Source organism: Anopheles gambiae, chromosome X, assembly GCF_943734735.2.
Source record: "Anopheles gambiae chromosome X, idAnoGambNW_F1_1, whole genome shotgun sequence".
Taxonomy (NCBI): Eukaryota; Metazoa; Arthropoda; class Insecta; order Diptera; family Culicidae; genus Anopheles; species Anopheles gambiae.
Genome location: NC_064600.1, coordinates 7,185,261 through 7,205,821, shown reverse-complemented (window position 1 = coordinate 7,205,821; position 20,561 = coordinate 7,185,261). Strand labels below are relative to the sequence as shown.

The following is a 20,561-nucleotide window of genomic DNA, read 5'->3' as shown; positions in this document are numbered from 1 at the left end:
ATGCGTGGTTCCAACCTTTGTAAATGGTTGTACAAACGCTGTTTTAGGTCCAATAGGTCTTATTGGAGCTTCAAATGCTCCAAAAATTGCGGCAAGTCTCATGGAGCACTTCTTGAAGAGCTCTTCAGTTGTCTAATGTTCCCAATGGCGTCATTCATTCGAACAGAGATATTTCACGGTGTGCTCCCTTATGCGTAGATATCTCTCTTAAAGTAATATTCACAGATTTTGAAGTTCATTCGAAGTGATAGCATTGTTCTGAGATAACATTATCCATCGAAACAACAGCAAAAAAAAAGTCTAATATTTTGTGTTTCACTTCACACTAAAACACGCCTTTTTAGCTAGTTAACCAGTTGTTTCCCTTTTCTGTAGTACTAGCCCATGGTGCTATCGGGAGTAGCTAAAGAGCTCCTGATGACGAGAGAGAGAGTGAGAGCGAGCACAAGAGCACGAACTACAGTGAAAGCTTGCAGATACACCATCAACGCAAGCGAACCGCACGGGCTTCGAACAGTTTTGAGTGAATCGTTGTGCGAAGCGGTCATCCAGGAACGCGGAACTTCCGCCTTCACAGTTGCCCGTGCCGGTGAAAACGGTTCTGCTGGTAACCCCTACCGTGTGTAAGGGCAGTTCCGTGCGTTGCGTGTCGCGTGGTCCTTTCCCTCCCAGGGAGGATGGCTGGTGCCTGGACGCGGCTCCGCTGGTGCAGTGAGTGACAGTGCGTCCTGTGGTCTGCCTTTTTCGTTGTTCTGTTGTTTTGGTTAGTGCGTATGTGTGTATTATACCAGTGGTGGTGATGGTGGCAGTGAGAGGAGGTTCAGTGACTCGACCAACCGCAAACAAAAACATCAACCAGACCCAGCAAAACACGCAACAACCAGGTGACGCACCGCGCACGGGGTGTTGAAAGGCATCAATCAACGGTACAGCGTCTTCAAGCGCTAGCGCAACAGCAACACTTCGCACTCCCCACTTGTTAGTAACAGCGCCACAAGTAACAGCAGACAAGCACACACATCCACATACACACACACAAGGTACACTCAAACTCAAATAAAAAGAAAGAAAAAAGGGTAACACTCCTAAACCGAGCGTTACTGTGGAAGTTAAGTGCGTGTGAAGAAATAAAAACACGACACGGGAAAAGCAAGTGAGCGAGCGAGAAAGAGAAAGAGAGAGAGAGACGGAGAGAGAAAGAAGCAACAGGGAATTACACACAAATAAAAAAAAAAACAACAGACGATAAAAAAATGTACTAAAACAACTACACAAAACCACGCACGCAGCCAAACAGGTAGGCAGGAACAAATAAAAACAGGGTTGGAAAAGCACACAAAAGGAGTGAGTAACTCCGGGGAGTACATACACACGTACACACACACACACACACATTCAAGCAGCTACTACAACCGAAAATATATATATACACTAACGGATCGTTAACAACCGACCGACAACAGGTAAGCGTAACCGATTCCGCCACTATGGTAGTGTAATTTTAGATCCTGCTCACTCCACTCTCTCGCCCTGTCTCTCTCACTCGCTCTTACTCGCTCTTAGCTATGTGTGTGTGTGTGTATCCTACATCTCATCCATCCAGTTCCTTCCATCACACGCGAGTTGTTTAAGCGTCCTAAAAACGGTCTGTTAAGGGGTAACCGGATGGCTTGGTTGACGAGTTTCTATGTGGAAATTGCGAAATGATTCCGAACTGGGGAGCAGCCGATGGAACGGAACGTGGAAAGAAATCCGACACCACTGCAATCAAAAACCAACTGGGGCTGTCCTTATTACGGATCCAGCATTGTAGGATTCCCTTCAGGATTAAGGAATGTCGAGATCTTTAAACGAGTCTTTCAATCATGGGACGTTTGATTGAACACAGTTACGATGATATCTAGGAAAGGACGGAACATTTGAGGGCATAAAGAGAAGGGGTTTTATTTTAATTGAAATATCTCAATAACCACAATCCGTAGTTGCGTCCCAAATCGATCCTTCGTGTGTGTGTGCGCGCCCTCTGCACACGAAACCACTGTACTGGGTGTGCGTGTGGACCTACTAATGGGAGCTACTAGTGCGCCACCCTAATCTGATGGTGAATAATTTTGCAAATCGCCCTTGCGGGGCTCAAATACGCCAACAAAACCCCTGTTGGCAAGGTCTGAACTGTGGTGGACGGTTTTTTTTTTTTTCATTTAACTTTATTTTATTTCCTGAAGGTTATAATTAGCACTCAAGCACCGTCATAATTTAGTACCGCGTCTGGCAATTGGAGGGTTCTTTTGTGGCGATTTGGGAATTTGAACTCTGCCACGTTCTCCAGCTCGCTTTAATGAGGTGCCTGCAAAGCGCGCGCGTGGCTTCTCCCGACGCTTCGCATTTAATTTGATCCTTAACGCAGGATAATGGTGGAAAGTTCGACTCCCAGCAGATCCTTCGCTTGCTTGGTGAGTGTATGTGTGTGTGTGTGTCTTTAAATGCGAATGATGCTTTTTGGGGTGGATAGATTTATTTTGCTGGCAAGCGCCCCCACCAGATTGACCCATGGCCATATTATTTACAAGCTTCTTCATCTCGCTTTTTTTTTTGGTAAATTAAATTATCCCGATCCTTGCTTTTGAAGCGTTCGCGGCTACGCAGTAAATGAGAAATTGGCGAAAACGAAAATTGAAAACCAGTCGCAGGGGGGGGGGTGGGGGGGGTGGGAGGGAAGGCAGTCGTCTGCTATCGAAACGATTTTCCCCAATCGACTCTAGATGGTACGAATTATACCAGCAGGCAGTAGAGTAAGGGCGAAGGGAGCATAAAAAAGCGATCCTTCTTCCCAGCGGACATTCGCTGTCGGAAATTGGGGAGTTGGAGATGCTGCTGGAACTGCTCGAAAACCACAAAAAAAAGAAAAGAAATCAAGTGATTAATCAGTGCAATTTCTTAGTGCTTTACCTGTTGTCCTGGTGGCTCTGGTTTTCACTTTGTACAGCTTTTTGGGGGCATTTTGTTTCTTTGGAAGAGCGGGGAATTGGATTTCCGCATTTCACCTTGCTGACCGAGCCAACCATTTATCACCATTGTCGCACAGCGAGATGATTTTATCACACCGGCAGGTTGGAAGAGTGATTGGGCGGACGTTCTTTATCCGTTTTTTTCCGTAAAGATGTGTCATCCGGATTGGGACGGGGAACAGTTGGGAAATACCAACCGAAACTTTCTTACGCAAAACATTGCGGACTTTAACTTTTGTGGCGTATTTTTTGGTTTTCTACACCGCCAGAGCCTCTGTTCTGTTTTGTTTCGAAAAGTTAGTGCCTAGACCCAAGAGGTCAGACAGAGCACTAGCAACAGAAGGACAGCAAAGTTAGAGCTTAAGGGCACAACAAAATAAAACAACCCAGTGCCACAAAACTTGGCTAACTGCGCGCTTCCCGTTTTTCGTCCCAGCTCGAGAAGAAGTTGAAGGCAAATTGCACCTTTTTGTCTGACTTTGGCATTCCCAGTCCGCAAAAGCCGAAGTTTTGTATGGGATCGTGTCGTACACATATGGCCCCACTTACGTACCCACTTGCAGTAGAAGTGTAAATATGGTTTCACGCACACATAGACACATTCGACCCGAACGATCGCGTTCACACATACTATAACGCTCCGATTTATTCGGCATCTCACGCATACCAATGTGTTTGCTCCACCCCCTTTTCGGATTGCTTATAGAAATGATGAGGCACACATGTTTACTTTTGCTGTATGCACACATTCGCATGCGGTTTATTCCACACTTTTTCTTTCCCTTCCAACACGTGCTTTGGCATACTCACACTGTGGAGACGGCAGAACGGTCTCCCCCTTCCAAATTTACCGTTCTTCCTCCTCTCGATCTTTTTTCTTCTTACCGCGTACGGGGTACCATCAGAGCTGCGCGCTGGCTTTAGTTTTTTCTCCTCTCGTTCTTCCTTTCTCCTACCGCTCCCGGGGGCTGCGCGCGTTTCGACAGGTTCTTAGCGCAATCCAGTGCGTTGTTTTGTGGCTGAGTTGTGCTGAACGCTGTCAATAAAAATGAACCAATAATTAATGCATGTAGTACGTATTACTTTGGATAGTTTTACGTATATGATGAGAGCAACACTTACCTTAATATTTTAAAACTGGAAAACAATTTCTTTCCGTCACCTACTATAAAGATTGTTGATGATGCCAACAGGTAGGCGTTGATGAATGGCGCATGCACCTGTAACTTTGAAGACGATAAGCATTAGTTAAATTAGTACATTGAAGCACATATGAGATCAAGAAACTTACCTCAACAATTTGCTAGGATAAATCATTCCACAATGGAAGAAGAAGCAACACTGCGCAAAACGTAAACAAGGAAAGTAGGGGACACAAGAAATCGCACATCACTCCCGCACATCCTTCCACAACGAAAGTTCTGGGCAGACTGAGGATGCCTAACTCCCAGATGAGTGCGATAGCAGAAAAAATCATGGTAGATCGAGAGAGATGGGTAGACTCGATGTAGCGCAATCCAACGGTAGATGCATGTGTGTGTGACCAACGAAAGATTTCGGACCCCGCTCCTCGCGTTTTTCATCCATCGTTGTTCGTCACACGCACACACCTCTACACGCGCAGCGGTTTGCTGTCCAAAATCTAGAGAGAGAAGACAGGGCATCTCGCTTTGGCACACAGAAAAATCTCTGAAAAACTTCGGCTCTGCTACTTGGGTTTGTCATCGACTTTTGTACCGGCAGGTCGGGAAAGACAAGCATCCCACGAACCTCCCTCAAAAAAAAAAAAAACGCGCAACAACCGAGAACAAAGAGCTAGAGAATTCGTGGAAGCCCGTTGTTTCGGTGGGTGTTGTTGGCTGTGTGTGTGTGTGTTTGTGTATTTTTCGAGGCGCAGGTGAACACGCTGGGTCCTCTACCGGGTGTACAGCGTCCCAAGCCTCTCTGCTGCGGTCCTGCACGAGCAACGAACGCTGCAGTGGGTAGATGGCAATTTCAATGTCTTTCTGTATGTTGGTGTGTGTGCCTATTGCAGGCTGCGCTAGGAATGTGGATGCCGCAGAATGGCTCGAACGGCACGGTCGTGTCACATCCGGATGCTAACGCATGAATGGACGCGACAAGATCTGTCAAACTAAGAGCGTGGCAACAAGGCGGTAACAAGGCACGCGCGCGTTTGTACGGACACAATCAACAAATTCGCACACAGAGCAGCAGTAGCAGCAGCAGCAGCATTCAACTGGTCCCGGCTGTACAGCAGCGACACGGCAGCGGGGGACATCGATCCGGCTGAGAGAAGCAGCAGTGTGTACACCAATGTGTACACCACCTGCTTACCGATCGCTACACGAACGAGCAACACGTTAGCTGACACGGTGTGGTGGTGGTGCCCTAAAGGTGAATAAATAACTCAGGCGGCTCGAGCTGAACCTCTATTCCGTTATTATTGATTGCGGAAAGATTCGGCCGATGCCGGTGTGTGTGTGTGCACCTGTGTGGTGCTGGGAGTACTTTTAATCGGAGGGGAAGGACGTTTGAACAGAGCCATTGGTGCTTTATCTTGCTGCTGCTGCTGCTGCTGCTACCACTGCCAGCAATTATCATCCCAATCGCAGCCGGTAAACACACACGCGCACTCGAGAGCCACCGTTTACTGCGGTAAAACGACGACGACGACGACGGCAACACGCCGAACGGCGACCGAAGAGGCGAGAGAACGCCGAACTCTACCTGTAGCGCGCGCGCCTCCATCCGAAAGGACTCTTCAGCCCTGCTGCTGCGGCTGAACTCTCGCATCCCTCGGCGTGCGCTCTCTCTTTCTCTCTCTCTCTCTGTGGCGCTACATGTGCGGTGGGGGTGTGTGTGTGGTTGTGTGGGAGCGTGTGGAGCAGCTTGTCAAGTGGGCTCACCTCCGTGCCGCTCTCGGCACCCTCGCGCTCGCTCACACAGTGAGTGCGCTCTTGCACTGTACAGTGTTACCTCTTCTCGATTTGCCGCATACGAGAAGAGTGCTGCTGCTGTTGATGTGCATAAAAATGGAAAATACGGGGATGCGCATCCGCCGCTTGCTTTTACAATGGGTAGAATTTTTAGAACAAACAAACAAGCTCTGTCGCATTCCTATTTTTTTTGTTGTTGTTGCCTTCGTCGTCTGTTTGTTGTCAGCGGATGAAGAAGCGGAAAAAAAATCCGTCAGCAGCTTAACCTACATACAATCCCACTGGTCTTTCGCCGAAAAGCTTTCCTCTTGCCGACCAGGCCATTCCGCCCGACTTGACTAAAGCGCTCTCTAGCCCCCATCCCCGCCATCCAGTTGGGTGAAAAGATTAGTCTCCATAAAAACCATATGAGATGGCCTGCTGTGGCGTGTGCCAAAGGTCGCCCCAGCAGGGTCTGGGAGAGGGCAACAGTGTGCAGTGACAAAGGGTTTCACACAGCGCTGTAAAAGAAAAAAAAACTGAAGTGAAGAGCGCAAAACAAAAAAAAAAAGAATGCAAGCAAAGAAGCGTTTGCTAGATACATATAGTTTTATTTTTCCAACTTCCCGTCTGACGTCTTTTAAACCTCTCCACCACCCCCAAGTCCCCGGAAGATGACGGCAGCACAAACACGTCCGCTCGGGCAACTTCCTGCCCTGCGCCCGGCGAGCAGTGCTGCGAAGGATGCCAAACAATCGGACCTTTGATTGTGCTTCGCAGCTGGACCGAGGACGCCGACCGAGGCTGCCAGGAGGGCCGGGCGGCCAGCACTTGTCTCGTGGCAGCACGGGCCCGGGTCCGTTTTCTTTTAACGTACTCAATTGTACTCATCTGTGTAAATAAAATGAGTCCATTAGAGAGGCTGCAGCCTTGCTTCCTGGGCGACCCGAAAGGAACAACAAACCAACCGGGTCGGGTGCCGCTAGGGGAAAGGGCCAGCAAAACGATAACATCTCACACCCGTGCGTTTTAGGAGAAAGGGGTTATTCGCGGGAGGGGTTATTTTTATGGCGCAAGGGTGATTGAAGTCGGGTAGTCGTCGGGCGGCCTACGCATTTACCGCATTGATGTTTTATTTGCGCACAGGATTACGCGGACAAGGAGATGGGGCGGTGACATTTTGGTTTTGAAGGCCCGGCCCGGAGGTCTCGGCCAGGGCCGGAGCGATCCAATTTCGATCCAGTGGATTAGCTGCTGGAGTGCTGCCTCCGGGAAGGATGCGGAGGCTTCCACCAGTTAGGCACCAGGCCAGGGTCAGCGGGCAAGGAAGGATAATGATGGGCTGCCGTGTGTGTGTGTGTGAGAGAGTGTGTGAATGTTGGAAAGGCAAATTTGATCAAGTACAGGCAGCGCTCGCACTTTAATGACACACCATACTCGTTCGGGGTCATCACCTACCGCCCCTGTCGACACTCGCTCGACCTTTCGCTTTCGACCTTTTCCCAAGCCCCAAGCCAGCAGTTCGGGGTATGTTAGTGTGTGTGTGTGTGTGTGTGTGTGTGTGTGTGTGTGTGTGTGTGTGTCTGTGTGTATCTGTCCGAGACGGTGACATGTCACGTTCTACTACACCAGGCCGTGTGTTACATTGTGTGTGGCCACGTGTGTTCTTGTGGGACGTCACGTAAAGTGTCCCTTTTTCTCTATCTACCGCACGGGTTTTGCTTTTCTGTATATTTTACAGCCGAAATGAAGTTGGCTGAAAACTCAATTACTCGTGTACACTGAGGCTGATGCGGGAGGGAGGGGGAGGGGACGAAATGTCCTTTTTCGTAGAGTATGTGTCTGTGAGCGGTCGTTCGTACCCGTGGACGGTTTTCTCCAGCCAACATTGGGCCCAGCTTTGCCCAGTGCGCCGTTTTCGGCGAAAGGCTTTTTTTCTTCTTTTACAAACGTGTGCTTATGTGCATGTGTGTGCTCATACTAAGCACGATTTAATCACGTTTCCGTATAACCCGGTACCGGGGCAGAATTTATGAGATATGAAAGGTGATATGAGCGGTGCCCAACACGTGGGTAGAATTTTTCTGACGTTTATCTGCAAACTTCCAACTTGTCTCCTGGGGAGTTCTTGGGGAGTTCCTAGAAGCAAAAGCGTGGGAAGAGAGAGAAAGAGAGAGAGAGACAGAGAGATAAAGAGGTGGGGGGGGGGGGGGATTCTCCAGCGGACTGTGAATGTGAATGTATTAAATTGATTACCGTTCGCTTGTTGCACGCGTTGTACTTGAATTAGATTTTGGGGAAATGTTCACAGAGCTAGAAGCAAAAGCCCAACGCTCCAACGAAAAAAAAAAATGGAGCTACGTGCTTCTCGAAAATGATTTATTTTCAATTGGGCAAAGTTATTTTTCTTTGCTGTTCCATTTTACCCAACAACATTTGCACACCAGCGAACCGTGTCTTCTTCCATTAATTCTCTGCAACTCTTCAATCTTCTTCACAGCGCCCTATTCAGGAGATAGGACAGAGGACGGTGGACCACCCCCCCCCCCCCAAGCAAAAAGGGATGTCATCGCATCGCACCGATTGCTTAATTCCAGGTCCGGCGTAAATCAACCTCACCCGCTTCACCCAACCCAGTGCCCAATTACCACCTCGCGCGACATGGCCGCCCGTGCACAACCAAAGCTTTAACTCTTCGCCAACATATCACCAACGCCTGGGGAGAGGCAGGTGCCCTTCCGTATAGACAACTGCCTGTGTGTGCCTGTGCGCGGAACGTTATTCCCCCCCCCCCCCCCTCGTTTGTGCACTTACCCTCACCAACAGCACCAACAGCAATGGACAATTAGTGGCCATAGTTTGTGGCGGAAAGTTTGCGCTACCAGTGCCGCGACAGGACGACTTACCAGCTGGCTGGGGGTTTGCTAGAATCTTCGGACGACTGTAATCGAGCGAGAGAGAGAGAGAGAGAGAGATAGAGAGAGAGAGTGAAAGTGAAGTGAATAGCGAAGGACACCCTTTGGCCCCCAAGATGTCTCTGACGGTGCGAATTAACAAGTTTCAGCTGCCAAAGCCCAAGGCGAACCTGCTCGGGCGGGTCGAGTTTCGGGGTAAGTACCAGGCACAGGGAGGTTATTTCCACCTGTTCAACCTCCGATTTTTTTGTGCGGGTTAGGAGTAGGGCCAGCGGGGCAAAAGTTTGGGGTTTGAAAGTTTTATGAGAAAACGGATGCCTCCCTGTAGGAAAAAGGAAAGTTTCCAGTGGGCTTTGCTTTGTACCTTGTGTCCTTGTCGTGGAAGTCTTTCGACATCTAGTTTTGTTTTTTTTTTTTGTTCCTGGGGAATTGGGAAATTCAACTCTTCAACCACTCCACAGCGAGCTGGCAGCGGAGAAAAGAAAAAGCGTACGAATAGTTCACCACTAGCGGCGGGGCCATTCCATTTGATCGATTATTGCATTCTCTGTGTATTAACGGCTTTTTTTCATTTTGTCTTTCCATCTCTCCCACGCGTCTACTGCAGGTGTTGCGCATACGACCACCGAGCTGAACTGCGGGTCGGAGCTTGTCGAAGTCAATCAGGCAAGTACACATTTCGCATTGCCGATCTGCTCTGTATCTTGTTTGCTCGTTACGCGGCGTAGATACCGACTCGCATCCTGCCGTTGGTTGGCAGCCCACGTCACGCTAATGATGTCGAACATCGATTAACAGTGCCGAGAAGCAGCGGGCACCCAGCGGGCCCATAATGCGTCCTCCCCACCCACAAATGACACCGATACACAGATGCAAAACGTTGGTTGAAAAGTTTATCAACTAGCAAAACCGGCACAACGGGCCGGTGCTGGAGCAGGGGAGGATGGAAAATATGATAACGCAATTTATCTTTCAATCGTTTATACTGTTAACCTTTTGATTTCTGCGCTTGCCAAGTTTGGGGCACACTTGGGCAGATTATTAATTAGGAAAGTTTTAAGCGGAACACTGCTTCTGCTCGCTGGGTTTGGGTTTTGCGAAAGCTTTCACAGAGTTGGAGGGAAAATTGAGGATAATTTATTGACTTTGGCATCGTCTCGGAGGCCGCAGCCCGATCCGCCCCGAGGGCATCCGGTTTGTTTGAAGATACGGAATTTCAAATGTCGAGCGATACTTATATACAGCTGGAGGGAATTTTTTTTTTCGAGAATAGCAATTATTGTTTGTCTGTGAGATGTCTTTAAGTAACAGAAATTCAATATTTATATTTTTTTTTAGATTCTGAAGCGACCATCAAGTGTTTAGAGCCAATTTGTGGCCTTCTTAACTGAATAGAAGCGTTTTGCGCTGGCAGTAATAAAAGCATCTTTCATTCCTTAGTGATGGATAGAACCATCAGGATTAGTGAAGCGTTGTCTGGGGCGCCATCCACGACTCCTGCCGACTTCGGTTATTGTAAGTCCGATTCTGGCTCCGGCAAAATAACTAGTTCTGCCCAGAGTCGTCTAGAGTCGTCCGGAGTCGGAGTCAGAGTCGTCTGAAGTCGAAGTCGTCCGGAATTGGAGTCGAAGTCATCCGGAGTTTAAATCATCCGGGGTCGTAGTAGATTGGAGTCAGCCGGAATCAGAATCAAACTGGAATTGGAGTAGTCCGTCAGTGTCGGGCCGACATTTCATTTCGTTTGGTTTTTGATGAAACCTGCTCTGACTTCAACTGACTTCAACTTCGGATGACTACAACTTCGGATAACTTCAACTCCGGACCACTCTAGACGATTCCGGACGATGCTGGATCTTCCAGAGTAGAGTTGAAGTCGGCTCCGGATTTTTACCACTAATCAGGATACTGAACATCACTAATCAGGATAGATCCTCATACAACAAAGCCTTCAGTTTGCGGTTTTTATAGACCCTCAGTGCACATCCTATCTTCAGTGTCAAATTAGTCGTTTTCAACCCATTTCCCATTTGGTGAGACGTTCAGACGCTTCATAAATTCCCCCGAACCAAACGACTTGGCTTGCCGCACAAAGTAAAGAGCACAAGTAACGCTTTCGGCACACGATGGTTTTTGTTTGTTTCGGGCAAGCATTAGCCATAATTTCGGTCGCCAAAAGCACACGAAGCCGATGAGAAGCGGGACCAAAAAATAATGATACAATGTCACTGACAGCAATGTTGAACCGGAAAATGTGACATGTGAGATTTGACCTTTACGGAAATGTAACAGAAAATGTATTCCCTCGTGTTGAAGTGTACTCTTTTTTGGCGAAAGTCTAGAGCACCTGACAAGGATTTCATCGGGCTGTTACGACCGTTTCACAAATATTTTGATATTCTACTGTATCCATCATTTAACGAGTAAGGGAACATATTCAACAATAAGTTGGAAATTCTTGGATCCTTGGAAACGTGCTTGAAAACCCCCTGTAGTTACATTAAAAATCTATTTATTGACAATTTTGTGACTCCTAGCGCAAGGTCGTTTAACCTACAAATAACCAAATTGACCATTTCCTGTAGTTATCCTACAGCACAGTGAGATTCATAATTTCAAAATTGAGGCACAGCGTCGTAACCTTTTAAACTTCAAAGTTCATCAATTGAATAATAAAAATAGGAAGACTGCATCGATCAGATGATGTAACAGAATCTCCTCAGAATGTTTCTCCTCAGAATCTCAAAAAGCAAATGGGATATAAAACATCCTTCAGCTTATTCTTCTTTGACATTAGCCGTTTAAAAAAACTTCCCCAGATTTACCTTCCCGTGTACACAGAAACGGTCTCACCGGATGGGAAACGATCCACGTCCGGTCTTGCAGGAGCCGGTTGCCCGTCTACCGCTCTATCTACAAAGGCTCCCGGTAGCCCAGGCCGGTAAAATGGAACCAGTAACAAACGCTTGCCATCTAAAAGTCGTAAAAAAGGGTACACTTACAGCAATTGCTCCCACTGTGTGTACCGCAACGACGACCCAAACGCTAACCTTTCGGGTTCGGGCGCAATGTGTAACGCTGCTGCTGCTGCTGCTGGAAAAGGAAATGGAGCCCTTTCCGGTGGATATTTTTACACCCGGGGAAAAAGGCTCCATCTCCCCCTTTCCACCCGCCTCCAGTGTTCCCTCTTGTGACATCCCGTCGTACCTTTTTCAGTGTGTCGCACGCTGCCGGCATTGCTCATCGCAATTAGAGCCGGTGGCTTTCATCGGTGCGGTTCCATTACATCCTTCGCCTGGGAAAAATTATATTTTTATGCTCCCTCCCCCCCCCCCCACCCAGGCCGCCTTTGTTCTGGGAAAGCTTTCACCGGTCAACTCTGCCGCCGACGACAGCGATAGCGATAAAAACCGAGAATGTCAACATACCCGCCTTTAACAGCACAAAAAAAGCCCCACCTTACAGGAATCTAATCATTTGTCCCGATCGGGATTTTTCCATTTTGTCTCTCTATTTATCTGTGTGTCTATGTGTGTGTGTATGTGTATGTTTAGAGCTTCATTTGGCCGCTAGCCCGGGCCGCGGACGAGACGGAAACGATAACGGTCGAGCTGCGGCAGCAGACGACCAAGATCCTGCTCAAGACGGCGATCGGCGTGTCGGGGTCCGGGACGCCCTCGAGCCGCGGCAGCATCACCAGCAGCACGAAAATTATCGGCCGATTCGTCATGCTAGCGCAAGGTAAATTTAATTTGTTCTCCAACCCGCCCTCCTTCCAACCGTTCCCCCTTTTCTCCAGCCGGATGTGGCTCCGGTGGAGCTGTCGCCGTGCTGCTGAAATACAATTTAATACTAATTACGGGCGCGCTTCGCCTTCCTGTTTGCTCTCGCACGCCCTCCCACCGGCAGCACTCATCCACGAGGGCCGGCTGCGGATAGAGGACCGGCTGGTGGACCTGTCCAACAAGCCAATCGATGTAAGGATGGGCCCAAACGGCTTTTCGGATGGCATTTTAATATGGCGACCGGTGTGGCCCGTGCGTACCGCTTGACAGTGGGGCAGCAAAACGGAAACAGTGCAAAGGTTACCGGGATGGCGGGGGAGGTCTCCGTGACCCACCCGGGAACGTGCCACGCTCACGAAGCAAAACAGCACGTTCCCATTTCAACTGACAACCGGTTGGGGCCATTTTTCTTCGAAAGCAAATAATTAAAGTATTGGAAGTGGCTGTTGTTTTGCTGTTTTGTCTTGCTGCTCAAACGGTACCGGGCGGGCTGCCGGCGTTGACATTAGGCGATTTATCTCTCTCTCTCTTTCTCTCTCTCTCTATCTTTCCCCTCCGGGTAGGCATACGTCAGCTTCGACGTGTACTACCAGAGTCCGGAGGACGAGTCGGGCAACTTTTACGCGCCCCGCGTCGTCCACTCGCTCCACCAGCAGTCGAGCATCGACGACGACCAGCAGATGCTGCTCAACATCGAGCAAAACATTGCCAACCTCGAGAAGAGCATCACGCAGGGCAAGGGGGTGGACGGGGCGGGCCCGTCCGGCGGTGGTCAGGCCGGCCAGCGCCGGCCCGGCCGCACCAGCAACGGGGGCGACCGGAAACCGAACATCATCAAGCGCGTCATGTCTTCCGGGTCGGCGGGGCTCGGCGAACGGGCACCGCCGGCCCGGTCGCCCGGCCCCGCCGACCACGCCTCGTCCGACAATGAGGCGTCCGTGCGGCCGGCGCGCTCGCTCGCCGACAAGAAGGTGACGCTGCGGACGGTGCGCAACTTCATGCGGCTCGGGCGGTCGCGCCAGTCGTCGCGCGAAAGCACCGCCAGCAGCACGGAGGACGAGGGCAAATCGCTCATCGGCGACACGGACTACACGCGGGTACAGCCCGAACCGGCGGCGGAGGGCGGTGGCGAGGGACCGGCCGGCCGGTCGGTCGGGTTCGAGGGGGGCGAGGGGCAGCCGGCGGCACCAGCGGACAGCCCAACGCATGGGCGGGCGGGCGGCGAAAACGTATCGCAAACGTGCAGCACCCACTCGAACGCGTCCAGCGACGGCGAGGATGTAACCGCTAATGAGAAGCTGAAGAAGTAAGTGATGCTGGGACCGTCGGGGAAGGGTCGTAGCAGTTGGTACCTGGTGATGGGGAATGGCAACATCAGCAGCGTGAATGAGTGAGAGGGCATAGGGAATTAAATCGATCAGCTCACTCGCTAGGAGTTATAGAAGGCTACCGTGGGCGAATCGATATGGAGGTAGAGGTAGAGGATTCGGTAGAGTGATTTAACTCAAGAATTGATTGAACTGACTAAAAGAGACATGCTAGTCGATACAGAGAGTTGTCTTATGAACGAGCGAAAAGAGTTATAACTCTTGAACTCTTGAACCAATAAAAGTCCCATCGAGAATTCACCTCCCTAGGGAGGTAGGTGATTCACAAATCATTTGATTCACCATTAAAGAGTTGCTAGTGGACACGGATGAGACAAATGACTCACTGGGACTAAACTGATAGAACTCACGATTGCTTCAATTCACTTTAAACGAGTTGCTAGATAGTGTGAATGAAATTAAACTCCGGTAAGATTTGTTTGGCAGCCGGTCTCGTAGTATAGTCGTCAACTCGTACGACTTAACATCATGCCCGTCATGGGTTCAATCCCCAAATAGACCGCGCCGCCATACGTAGGACTGACTATCCTGCTATGGGGGGGAATCAATTAGTCACTGAAAGCCAAGCCCACAAGTGGGTACAGGCAGGCCTTGACCGACATCGGTTGTTGAGCCAAAGAAGAAGAAGAAGAAGAAGAAGAAGATTTGTTTGGTGCATCGATGATTTGAATCACGCAGAGCTCAATAACTAAGTCACATTATTCTCCCCAAGGAGTTATTTCATTCCCGAATATATCATTCACATTGAGAGTTGAGAGTTAAGATATCTTTGTTCTCAATTTAACTCTCGAAAGAGTAATTCGAATAATGATTGATTTATTATTCACTAAGAAAAGTCAAAGCTTGGCACTGAGAGCTCAATAACTCATCCAGATTAAACTCCTGAAAGAGTTATTTAGCTCACGAATCATTCAATTAATTTTGAGAAAGTTATAAGCTACTAAGAAAAGTTAAATGTGCCATTAAGAATGAAAGAGTTATTACTCACTAATGACTGTGGTTTGCAGAGCTAGTCATCGAGATTTATCTCGCGAAAAAGCTACTACACTCACGAGTGATTTAACTCTCTGGAGTAACTCAAAACATACCCAAGACTTCACTCGCTCTTCGCTCGCTCTGAATCAATGTGCCCATCACTAGTTGCAACACGACGCATCCAATTAATTCATTACGAGGGCGAGCCGTTTGTTATGACGAGCGAGATTTTCCTCGCCAGGCAGAGAACAAATAACGCAAACATCGCGTCATAGCATCCGTAGCGCAAACACTACCATTACGCTTTGTTCTGTGATGCCTGTCTGTGCTTTTGCACGAATGGAGCTATTCAATTAGCGGTGCCGCTCCAAGTGAATAGATAGCGCCGTGCCTAGGCTTCAAGATGACGTTTGAGGTTTTGTTTTCTTTCATTCGCTCATTCCACTGGAGCGTCGTGGAGTGGCGGGCTGGGGCGAAGCGTGCCTTCCGAACCGGGGCCCACGCGCACACCCTACGGGCGCCAAGGAGCAGCATTAATCCTAATGCACCTAATTGAAGGAGGACGCCTTGCGGGCAGACAAGAGGCCCGATGGTTTTGCTCGCCAGCTTTCGATGGGATTAATTGGATTGCGTTTAGCCCCGGTGCCCGGTGCCATTTGCTAAGCTGACAGCCATTCCGGCGTTGTTACTTACTGTTGCTCTTCCGCGTGCCCATCGACAGAATCAAGAGCCTGGCGAAAGGGAACGACCACCTCAAGTCGCAGGACTTTCAGGTCTGCGTTACCGTCATCGAGGCCCGCCAGCTGCCCGGCCTGAACATGGACCCGGTCGTCTGCATCCAGGTCGGGGACCAGAAGAAGTACACCAGCGTGAAGGAGAGCACCAACTGTCCGTACTACAACGAGGTACTGGGGGAGCGCGCGTTGTTGTTGTTCGTTTTTTTCTGTTTTGCTTTTCCAGGATCTTAATCTTACTCTCTCTCTTCTCCCGCCCTCCGTTTCATTCGGTTTCGTCCTTCCCAGTACTTTGTGTTCGACTTTCACATGCCGCCAGTGATGCTGTTCGACAAGATCATCACACTTTCCGTAAGTAGTGGACCATTGAATTGGTTTGTTTAGGGCAGCTCGGTTAGGGGGCTGGGTGAGTCGCTGTAGCTGGGCCAGTGGCGGTCGCGGCATGTTGCAGGGCGAAGAAAGATGTCCAACGAATGAGCCTGAGACGCGCATTGCCACGTGCTTGTAATTCAACCGACGCATTTGTGTGGTTTGAATAGTGTGAGCGTCTTTCGTAACGTTTCGTTTGACATCCTCCTTCCCGCAGGCAGGCAAGGCATACGTAGGTCAACAGGGGCAGCTAGATGTTCACACGCATTTGCCTAGAGATGGCGCTTCTTCATCAGTTTTTTTTTTTGCAAATGAGTCCGCAAACATTGTACATTGAACAGTAAGCAGCGCCCGATTGCTCGAATCCCAATCGCTGGATTCGCGATAATCGGACCGTTTCGATTAGCTCCGCCCCAACTGCAACGCATTCATTCGCTTGCCCCCCCTCCTCCATGTTTGACAGGTCATCCATTCACGCAAGTTCATGCGCTCCGGAACGGTGGTGGGCTCGTTCAAAATCGATCTCAAAACAGTCTACGATGCGCCCGGTAGCTACCTTCTTTTTTTTATCAAATTCTTTCAAATTCATATCTGTACGACTATTCCAAAACACGAAAGCAACATCCACTCTTTCTCTATCTGTGTCTCTATCTATCTCTCTTCCTTGCATTTCGTTCACCATTTTCGTGTGTCTTCCTTCTCATGTACTGCCTGTTCTATCTGCTCTGTTTCCCGATGTTCCCTGAACCTCTGTGTTGCTTTCGTTACTCACCAACCAACCTGCTTTCGGCACTAGCTCGCTTTTGGCACCCCTCTCCCTCTGCCCACTTCTTCTCAATTTCCCGGCACTCCTTGTCCAATCTGTTTTCCATCACCAAACAACCAAAAAACCCCTTCCAACACAACTCTTCTCTTTTCTCGATGTTGTGAGTCATTGTTGTCACCAAAAAAACAAAAACCGAACGCACCTTCGGTCTTTTCCCCGGTGCTCATTCTAATGCGCGCTCGTTTGGGTGTATGTGTGTGTGTATGTTACTTTGTGCTGCACTCCGATCACCACCTCCACCGGCCGACCCAGATCATCAGTTCTACCACAAGTGGGCCCTGCTGTCCGATCCGGAGGACTTTGCGGCGGGCCCGAAGGGTTACCTCAAGTGTGACGTCGGCATCATCGGCAAGGGCGACACGGTGAAGGTGCCGCCCAAATCGGAGAAGGACCCGGACGACATCGAAGCGTAAGTAGAGTTTAGAGACCAAGCCTGGACTGCCTACCATCGGCTTTCCTTTTACGACAGGAACCTACTGCTCCCGGACGGTGTGCCGATCGAGCGGCAGCGGGCAAAGTTCATCGTGAAGGTGTACCGGGCGGACGGGCTGCCGCGCATGAACTCGTCCATCATGGCGAACGTGAAGCGGGCGTTCACCGGCGAGACGAAGGATCTGGTCAACCCGTACGTGCAGGTGTCGTTCGCCGGGCTGACGGTGAGTGGCGATTTCCCACGACAGACACAGTTGACAGAGTGTCGAAGTGCTCTTACTCCCGAACCTCCATCGTTCTCTCTCTCTTTTTGTCCAATGCAGGGCAAAACGAACGTGAAGAAGGCATCGTACAATCCGGTGTGGAACGAGCAGCTCGTCTTTACCGAGATGTTTCCGCCACTGTGCCAGCGCATCAAGATACAGCTGCGCGATGCCGACCCGATGAAGCCGTCGATCATCGGCACGCACTACATCGACCTGAAGCAGATCTCGAACGACGGCGAGAAGGGTTTCCTGCCGACGTACGGGCCCTCGTTCGTGCATCTGTACGGGTCGACGCGGGACTACAACCTGCTCGACCAGCACTCGAACCTGAACACGGGCCTGGGCGAGGGCGTTAGCTACCGGGCCCGGCTGCTCATCGCGATCCGGACGGAGATTACCGACAACGTGGAGCTGTTCGCCGACAAGAATGGTGAGTGTTTGCGCGTTAGGCCGACTCACGGCTCGACTAGGAGTGAGGATGTACTACGTTCGTTCGCTGGATGCAAATAACTCATCTTTTGTTTGATGAACCTTTGATCAGCAGATGAAGTTGCGAATCATGATTCATTTAAATGATTCACAAATAATTTACAAGACATATTAGGGATTCATATGATGTTCATTGACTCTTTTCTAACCAGATTGAATCATGACCAGTGCTGCAAAATGTCACTGTCAATGTCATAAAATATCTGTTTCAAACAAAATACTTGTCAGCGTCATATGCTCAATTGTGGTAATAAGAGGTCCTGCTCAAACAGTTGATATGACCAATATATGCTTGGTGTCATTATAGCAACCAACTGCTTGCCAAGTCACTTTGTCATGACTTTTTTTTACTGTGGTCAGTTCTGCAAAATGTCTCTGACATGATCATGACAAATTTCGACTGAAACAAAATCTTGACAGCATCATGAGCTCTACTGTGATGACAAGAGGCGAGACTCAAACAGTTGGTGAGTAGGGTACTACAAAAATGTCATCAAGCATGTGATTTATTCACCAACTGGTTGAATCTCACCACTGATCGTCACAGTTATGTACGTGAGCTGACTTGAACTTCGTTTCAGCCATGATTGTTCGTACAGTGGTATTTGGAAGCACTGTTCACAGCCATACATAAATCAAGATTATGCTTGCAACAGAATTAAGATCAGCTCTTCAGTCCGAGTATCGCGTTGGACTCAAGCTTACGTACGTTGGGTTCGGCAAGTCGCGTTCGGCATGTCATCACGCATTTTCATTGAGTATCAGCATTGATCATCAAGCTACCTTGGATATGTTCATTGTTTTCGGTGTTGATCGTCACGTGCTACTCATGACATTTTGCAGCACTGCTCATGACACTTTGAAGGCTATGAATCCTAAAAGTTGAACATTTTTCGGCAGATTGTAGAGTCGATATTTGATGCATATAACTCACTTTTCACGAGTGAATCAAATCTTTTTAAGCGATTTGACCAAATTTGAGCTCAATTCGAGGACCTTGGTCTGGAGAGTTACATTCCATTTTCAAACATTACTTACATGATGAGGCATATAAACAAAGTATCATTAAAGGATACATTCTTGGTTTTGTGAATTATGATTCTTTCTCGTGATTAAAAATAAAAGTTACAAATCGATTCAATTATACAATCACACATCTTTGATGAGTGCTATTAAAACGATGTTATCAAAAGATCGCTTGTTCGATTTGTGAAACGTGATTCTGAATTGAATAGAATGGTACATTTTCAGCAGTTTTGATGTTGTTAGGTTTTTGAGCTCCAGCTCGAGTTGTTTTTATTATCTTTCGTAGCAAAAATAGACCAACATGAATGCTTAATTGACACAGAATATTCAGAAAGCTTGCCTAGGATTCAGATCAATGGAAAACACTGTAACTGTTGTGCACATACTGAAGATACGAATCGCAATTCTTAAGACTCAAACGCTCGTTCTGCTCTGAGCTGATAATTGAACTAATACCTTCAGCTGGGTTTACTTCTGATGCATTTCATGAAGAAATATTGGAGCTTAACTCGAAAATATAAGCATGCGATTCGTGATTCAATTGCGATGTTTTAGATTACTTTAAAGACAGCAATTCTGGTTTTATTGCTTCAGTGGAGGTGGAACCGACGCTGCCGATCTGCGAGTCGTCCTACTGCAAGACGGACGGGTTCTTCCTGTTCGCGTCCGTGCTCGAGGCGTCGATGCTGGACAAGAAGGTGTGCGACCGGTCCGTGTACTTCGAGCTGAGCATGGGTAACGCGGGCAACTCGCTCGACGGGCACAACGAGAGCGCCACCACCAACATGGACGACGACGACGATCCGGGTAAGTGGCCGTACCGCCCCTGTTGTGTCTAGTGTTGGGTTTCATGAATCTTTCGATGAGATTCATTCTTATGAATCATCGGTGATGAGTGATTCGAATCTCGAGTTGATTCTTCAAAGATCACGTTGAATCTTCACGAAGCTTCAAAGACTCATGCATCTTCAAAGGTTCTTGAATCTCTAAATATTCATTAATCTCCGAGGATTCATGAGTCTCTTAAGATTAATTATTCTATGAGATTCATACATCCATTAAAATCCATATATCTCCAAGGATTCATGAATCTTTAAAGATGTATGATTTCCAAAATATTGAATTTGCCCAATCCCACCTAAAACTTGCCCGTTGTCCGATCGCATGGACCGTCTCCCCGTAGCACAACAAACTATCCGGCCCCGAGGTACTTTCCAAGAAGTCTCGAAAACCTGTACTGGCTGGCATGACCACGTAGGTTGTTACGCCAAGAAGAAGATAATGCTAGAGCTTTATGATGTTGTAGAGATTCATGAATCTTTCCAACCGAGATTCAGATTCATAGAATCATTCCAAAGATTCATTCAGATTCATCTATCTGAATCTGATTTACCCAACACTAGTTGTGTCTTCTGTCACTCCCTTCTCTTTTT

At 48.6% G+C, this 20,561-nt stretch overlaps 1 protein-coding gene and 1 long non-coding RNA gene across 5 annotated transcripts in view; one reads left to right on the top strand and one right to left on the bottom strand.

Moving 5' to 3' along the window:
* The first annotated feature begins 499 nt into the window (after positions 1 to 499).
* LOC1271860 (otoferlin) overlaps positions 500 to 20,561 on the top strand; it is a 31,876-nt gene continuing 11,814 nt past the window's right edge. The window contains exons 1-13 of one of the 3 annotated variants that reach the window (XM_061644488.1): positions 500 to 978; positions 8,427 to 9,036; positions 9,449 to 9,507; positions 12,393 to 12,579; positions 12,748 to 12,815; positions 13,187 to 13,929; positions 15,708 to 15,891; positions 16,009 to 16,071; positions 16,553 to 16,637; positions 17,168 to 17,324; positions 17,385 to 17,571; positions 17,671 to 18,043; positions 19,723 to 19,935. In XM_061644488.1, the coding sequence (XP_061500472.1) occupies positions 8,958 to 9,036; positions 9,449 to 9,507; positions 12,393 to 12,579; positions 12,748 to 12,815; positions 13,187 to 13,929; positions 15,708 to 15,891; positions 16,009 to 16,071; positions 16,553 to 16,637; positions 17,168 to 17,324; positions 17,385 to 17,571; positions 17,671 to 18,043; positions 19,723 to 19,935 (2,398 nt within the window). In that variant the 5' untranslated portion in view covers positions 500 to 978; positions 8,427 to 8,957. Of the gene's footprint in view, positions 1,464 to 8,426; positions 9,037 to 9,448; positions 9,508 to 12,392; positions 12,580 to 12,747; positions 12,816 to 13,186; positions 13,930 to 15,707; positions 15,892 to 16,008; positions 16,072 to 16,552; positions 16,638 to 17,167; positions 17,325 to 17,384; positions 17,572 to 17,670; positions 18,044 to 19,722; positions 19,936 to 20,561 lie in introns of all 3 variants that reach the window. The other 2 variants (XM_061644482.1, XM_061644478.1) reach the window with 2 other exon arrangements.
* LOC133391312 (uncharacterized) lies at positions 3,734 to 4,542 on the bottom strand. 2 transcript variants are annotated; one of them, XR_009764812.1, is made up of 3 exons: positions 4,300 to 4,542; positions 4,131 to 4,234; positions 3,734 to 4,044 (listed from the first exon to the last, which is right to left on the bottom strand). It is a non-coding gene; the product is annotated as an uncharacterized LOC133391312 (long non-coding RNA). The 2 variants fall into 2 exon arrangements; XR_009764811.1 differs by having other exon boundaries at positions 4,131 to 4,542.